Source organism: Priapulus caudatus, unplaced genomic scaffold (genome assembly GCF_000485595.1).
Source record: "Priapulus caudatus unplaced genomic scaffold, Priapulus_caudatus-5.0.1 Scaffold31, whole genome shotgun sequence".
NCBI lineage: Eukaryota > Metazoa > Priapulida > Priapulimorpha > Priapulimorphida > Priapulidae > Priapulus > Priapulus caudatus.
This window is the reverse complement of record NW_014577092.1, coordinates 50,064-56,979: the sequence shown is the minus strand read 5'-3', so window position 1 is coordinate 56,979 and position 6,916 is coordinate 50,064. Positions and strand designations below refer to the sequence as shown.

The 6,916-nt window shown below is 38.6% G+C and overlaps 1 protein-coding gene across 8 annotated transcripts in view; it reads right to left on the bottom strand.

Moving 5' to 3' along the window:
* Positions 1-312: 312 nt before the first annotated feature.
* LOC106816345 (1-phosphatidylinositol 4,5-bisphosphate phosphodiesterase delta-4-like) overlaps positions 313-6,916 on the bottom strand; it is a 41,299-nt gene continuing 34,695 nt past the window's right edge. For 7 of the 8 annotated variants that reach the window (XM_014820976.1, XM_014820934.1, XM_014820926.1 and 4 more), the window contains 3 exons: positions 5,639-5,788; positions 2,110-2,233; positions 1,729-1,820 (listed from right to left, as the gene is read on the bottom strand). In XM_014820976.1, coding sequence (XP_014676462.1) covers positions 2,142-2,233; positions 5,639-5,788 — 242 coding nt within the window. In that variant the 3' untranslated portion in view covers positions 1,729-1,820; positions 2,110-2,141. Of the gene's footprint in view, positions 1,821-2,109; positions 2,234-5,638; positions 5,789-6,916 lie in introns of all 8 variants that reach the window. The other variant, XM_014820968.1, reaches the window with a different exon arrangement.

The following is a 6,916-nucleotide window of genomic DNA, read 5'->3' as shown; positions in this document are numbered from 1 at the left end:
TGAGAACAGAAATATGTAGGCACATACTATTTTTTATGCAATAAGTGTCATAACACTCTCGAAAATTCTAGACTAACGTTCCTCACCAACAGCGGTCTCAATGTGAAACGTACTATAAATGATGTCCGCTATGTAGGACCCAGTATATAAAAATATTCTATTTGAGTAATATCCAATTATAGGAATTCCTAATTACAGAAATTCCAGAATTCTAATTACAGAATTCCTAATTACAGAAATTCATCACAACCTTTACAGGTAGAGGTTACCTACCACACACTAAATTTAATTGGGTTTGATTCCTGCATTATTAATTAAAAGCAAACACTGGGTGTGTGAATCATCGGAGCAACATTACCATGATCAGCGATGGGCACACGCGCATCTATAATTATAAAGGTAAATCGAACAGAAATCAACATTTTACACATAAAAATCTAAATTTGACATGCATTGTCAAATTCCCATTATTGATAGAATGTTTTTTTCCCCATAATAATAGAGCATATACGTTTCTAACAAAGATGCATATTAACCATAAAAAAACTTACATAGTTAAACAATGCCTTTCCTTAATATTTTGTGGATGACCTGGCACTGAAATCCTACATTATTCAAATTCCACAACCAGTTCATGAATGCTTATGCCTGGTTTCATGTTGGTTACTGTGATATTTATTCTAACAACTACAAAAAGCAAATAAAAATGCACAATTTTCACACAGATTCGTAAGTTGTGGAGATAGAATTCTAGTTCAATGGCAACCTAAATGATCTGTCTTACGTCGTATGTCTATCGCTAACATGACGCTATACGACCTGAAGGCCAAATAGACACGAAGGCCATAAAAACGATTCTTCCTTAAGACGGTTGCAAAACACACAAACCACTAAACTAACCAATTAGAAATGAGACTAGCATCATAAGAATTTTTCATATTAAAACTGGACTACAGCATTACCTTAAACGAAATGAGGCATTATTGTCATAGTTTATGGTAGAATTTGAAATATGAACACTTAAAAGGCTTAAACAGCACATATCACTGTTCTGGCATGGTAACTGATGCCCACTATATATTATGTTTAGATCCCCAAATTGAGAAATCCCAATTGAGGCTCAATCCTTGATAGATAAAGCGAACATTATCCATATCCTGATTGCATAAAATAAACAGTAAAAACGATCAGCAGCCTATAGCTGGCTGTACATTTATAGTATCAGTATGTCAATAATTAAAATCTAACTTTGTAAAAATAAAATGACAAATTAGAAATAAAAGAGGAATTTATGCCCCACATATAAAGAAAAATAGCCTATGTTATCTTTTTTGCATCTTTATCTGCCTTTTCCTATACCAATAACATATAAATGTGAAATATAGATACCGTACTCACAAGTGTAGATATATTGATATTAGAAACTGTCCATTCAACACAAAACTTATGGGAGGCAATCTGGTTAATGGCTTTAAAATGGTATAAGTATATGCTTTTATAATTGAACTTGCTCCATGTAATTGCGCAAACCTACAGCACTTTTCTCAACTAACGCTGTGTCAATATGTTTATTCGGCATCAACTGAAATGCATTTACATGCTTCATTGCGAAGTAAGAATACAAACACAAGACCTTATACTGCATTGCTTTTGCTTAAGGGTCTCTGCAGTACAACACACACAAAAGTTTCCCCATGCTGAAGACAGGCTGATGAGCAGGGTCTCCTGGCTAGAGAATTATTCGACTTGCAGTTCTACAAACATGCAGGAATGATGCAGCCTCTCCATATCCTCACCGTGGAGACGTATATGTCGATACCCTAGAGTAAAGGGAATAGGAAATAAGGAATAAAAACCAACAAGCTGTAGGATTTGTAGGGGCACTTTGTAAAATTCGCTTGCCATCCAGCCCCAAACACACATAACAAACCAAGAAGCTGACTTGCTAACTGCTTTAGATCATTAATAATAAGACAATACTCTTTGTCACATACACTACATCAATTACAAGAATGAAGAATAAATCAGCATATTAACCATGATATCATTAATCACTGTCACCATTAGTTGTTATTAATGTTTCTTGAGACCGCTTAATCAGTTACGTACCAATTTGCTACGTAGAAGCAGCGTGGTAGAAACTAGGAATCTGTTTCTATAGAAACATGCACAAATAGTGTTGCCACAATGTGCGGATCTCCGTGCTTGTCAGTGATACGGAAATGGCAGTAGCCTACATGGTGCATGAGAAACCCAAACATTGGACATATTAGCATGTTAGTGCATGTAGCAGTGACAGCCACAACCAAACCCCTACTTGCTATTTCCTCAGTTCATCTGCATCAATACTAAATTAATGGCTATGTAAACTTGACGAAATAAAAGAATATAAAAATTAGTTTATTAGTATTGTTAGGAATATGTATACGTGTATTGTACGTATATATGTAATAATGTATACAAATTGGGGTTTCTCCCCTGGGAATTTTAGAAGGCATATCATTTATGGACGGATGAAGGAGGGTCTGGGAAATGGTTGTACAAATTGGAGTCCATTGCGCATGTCATGAGCGGGCACAGTACACAGGTAAACATGATTTCATGAGTTCAGAGATGTATACGTCAAGCTGTGAAAACACAGCATAACTGTGTTAAGAAAGTCAAAAGTACACATAGCTTGAAATTAGGAAATGTTGGAGGAATGACTTTTAAGATGCTGAAATTATCTTCAGCTTTGAAGCCATGTCAGACCTGACATAAGCGTTAAATGCATGGGGGAATCCTGATACCATATCAGGAGTACATAATATCAAATATTATTTCATGTAGTCAAGATTATATTATATACAATGTATAAATATGTTCATGGTATTGCACACCATGCTCCTATATCAAGAACTTTATCAAAATTGCTCTATATCCATCTTTTTTATTGTCATCTACAAAAATGAACTTTAAAAAAGATAAAAAATGAGAGTTACGTGTGTATATTCAACTAGAACGGGCAGTTGTCGCCAACTACATGTATCCCCCGTGATCTAGTATGAACGAAATATCTCTGTAAGGACGTAGAAGGTAGGTAAAGTTAAATAAGTCACAAAGACAAAGGTTTGTTACACAACTCATCTGCCTGAGATGTGCAAGTATGTTAAAATTGGTTGCCTTAGGGGTTTTGGTACGCGACACACTTCTCCAAGATGTGTAAGTATACGAAGTTTGCTCGCGCTAGGTCAATTAGGGGCTGAGTTATAGAGCGGAAAGGAAATATGATCAAGGTCAAGGTCAAATAAAAGCCGCAGTGACGTGGTTTTGGTACGCGACACACCTTCTCCCTAAGATGTGTAAGTATGCCAAGTTTGGTAGCGCTAGGTCAATTAGGGGCCGAGTTATAGAGCGGAAGGCAAATATGATCAAGGTCAAGGTAAAGGTCAAATAAAGGTTGCAGCAGAGGTCCCAAGTTAGGAAAGTCCAAGAAAGGGAGCCAGCAATCCAAGAAAGGGAGCCAGCATTGGCCCAGCAATCCAAGAAAGGGAGCCAGCATTGGCCCAGCAATCCAAGAAAGGGAGCCAGGTCCATCGCCGTTTTTTCGCAGTGCGCAAAAACAGGGAAAAAGTTGTGGCGGGCTGCGATATGTGTTTGTCACGGCACACCACCATTTTTTTTTATAAAGTATACATGTAAAATCATCGTTTTATCGCCTTTCATTGTTCGCTGGGATCAAAGTACATCAACAACAATGGCAAATTTAGTAATTTACTGATTTACTGATGTAAATTTTCACATGGCTGAAAAATGTTACGACCGGGAGCTTCTGACCTCATTCCGAGGCACCGGAAGCCGCGTGTCATACCGGGAGTCTCCCGGTGAGACCGGGAGACTTGGGACGTCTGGTTGCAGTGACCTGGTTTTGGTATGCTGCACACCTTCTCCCCAAGATGTGTAAGTACCAAGTTTGGTAGCGCTAGTTTAATTAGGGGCCGAGTTATAGAGTGGAAGGAAAATATGATCAAGGTCAAAGTAAAGGTCAAATAAAGGTCGTAGTGACCTGGTTTTGGTACGCTGCGCACCTTCTCCCCAAGATGTGTAAGTAGACCATGTTTGGTCACGCTAGGTCAATTAGGGGTCGAGTTATAGAGCGGAAGGGAAATATGATCAAGGTCAAGGTAAACGTCAAATAAAGGTCGTAGTGACCTGGTTTTGGTACGCTGCGCACCTTCTCCCCAAGATGTGTAAGTCGACCATGTTTGGTCACGCTAGGTCAATTAGGGGTCGAGTTATAGAGCGGAAGGGAGTGTTTGCGGTGGCGGCGGCGGCTGGACAGACATGAAACCATAGTATCGTCGCGGGGGATACAATAATATCACAGATCATGGAAAGTTGAGTTGCATATATTTGCTCAATTGGAATTTGTAAATCATGACCACAAAAACCTGATATATAGAATATCGGTCAGGAGCACATGAATTCTTATTCTCCCTCCTCGTCAATTCCTTACTTTACGTGTTACTGTACGTGTTACATAATTAACCTTCTAATATATGTGTCTAACAATGTTTACATTCATAATTTGGCTAGTATTACAGGAGAACAGATAGGCCCTCTAGAATGAAATAATCTGCAATACATCGAGAAGAAAGAAAATTATTTGTTGAGCTTGGTGAATAAAAGGGGATATAGAAGGACAACATCAATAGAACATAATTAAAATGAGGCAAAACTATAGTAGTCAACAATAAACTACTTTCAATTATTTCATCTATATGGCAAATTATATTAATTACAATTATCTGTACAGTTATGATAGTACAATACATATATCTTATTATGATGAATTGGTTTTCACTGGAAAATCTATAAACACAAACATCCAACAAGTGCAACAGGGTGTGGGAACAACTTGAAGAGAATAGGTTTTACGGACGAAATTTGTCACAATTTAGTTCTTACATCGCTGTTAGTAAACAGAATTGTTAGCCCCAATGATAATATTTAGGTGCTACAGAATAAACTAATATTTTGTCATATTACCACAGATGTACATAATTAAGAGATGCATTCCCATGAACCTCTTTTTGACTAGGCACAGCACAAGTGGTTACAACCCTATAGACTGAAGGCCCGATAGACCGAAGGTTTATTCGAATACGCAGTGGCTACACGTCCGGAATCGCTCGCCTAGCCTCCAGGCTACGCATCCGGACATCCACTGATGCCGTATTCGAACGTGAATATGCCGCACATCCACCAAATAAATCATGATGCCACTATAAATCATATATATGCCCTAACCCTAACCCTAACCCTTTGCAATATTCGGTCTATCGGACCTTCGGTCTATAAGGCTGCCCCCGCACAAGTTGTGCGTAGGCTATTGCTGATAATACACAATTTTACCAGAGTGGAAGAGGAAATTATTTTAACATTTAACCAGATATATTTCCTAAGCCAAAACCTTCCCTCTAAAAACATATATTAAACAACATAACCCATAACACATAAACGTGCAATATTGAAATTATACATTTTCATAATTCCTTGGCAGCATGATCTTTGAAGGAATGCATGCATCTTTAAGAGATTACAATGCCATAATACCCAGCTGCAGTAAACAGGTCATCACATGTTGTAAAGCACTCACCTTCTTGCATGCACGTGAATGGCAATGTATATGTTCCAACAAAGTCATTCTTAGAGCGCACGTCATAATCGTAGACGGTAAATCTGACCAGTGCCAGCTCTGGCATTTGAATCTTCAGCTTGAATGTTTCGTCCCACAGAGGATTAAAACCTGCAGTGATGAGTAAATTAGTTCACATCAACATAATGCTAAACTGATAGCAGAATGAACTGTGAAAGACCTCATCTTAGCACAAGCACCTCGGTTGTTGGTCGACCGACAAAAACCTAGGGAAGAGTTCACTTCCCAGTGGTAAGCATAAAGAAATGTTGGAAAGGTGTGCTAATGCAGCGAACACGATTCATTAGGCGCGTTCACACTGGCGGGAATTAGCGGGATGCAAATCTCGGTTTTTGCATCGCGATCGAATCGCGCTGCAAATCGCACTTTTGACTGCAATTATTTGGAATTAGCGCGATTAATTGCACCGCTGCGTGTGTGTGAACGCTCGCGCAAATAATCGCGGTATTTTCTATCCCATCATTCCAAGCGATCGTATCAACATCCGGCAGTGAGCATGCGCAGTTCGATTAATAGAATTATCCCGCTCGGCGATTAGCGAGATATTTCCGCCTGTGTGAACAACGACACAATTATCTCGGTATTTCCATCGCGATTAGCATCGCGGTTTTTCTTGTGTGTGAACACTCCTATTATTTCACTACAATGTAGCAGCTGTTGCAGCAGCAGTAGCTGTAGCAGTAGCTGTAGCAGTAGCTGTAGCAGCTGCATAAAACCCACACAGGAATTGTGAAGATGAAAGGATTAGCATGCAGCTACATCTGGGGCCCGTTGTCAGAAAAAAATTAGTCTTAACATTAACTTTAACATTAACTTTTTCTCTTAAAGCGTTGCCAGAAACTTCGTAAAGTTAAAAGAATTTTTCTCTAACTTAAGAGATCCTAGACCCTCCCTTAACTTTAATATTAAGTTGAAAATAACACATTTACACTACGAATTACAATTATAGTGATATTATATTTTATAATAATGAATAAAATGTGTTTTTCTTGAAAAACACGTCAAAATCATTAATTATCTACCGCTAATAAAACAAGTGCCGCAAAGCGACAGCGCTCATCTAACGTCTACTGCGGTGACTCTGTGGTGGAGTGGTGGGATTCTAGTAAACCCTGTTAGTCCCAAATGTGTTCACATACACGCCGAAACAGTGGAATGCACAAGGATGGTATCAGGAACCTTTGTTATGAAAGTTGCCACGAGATGGCGCGTACGTTT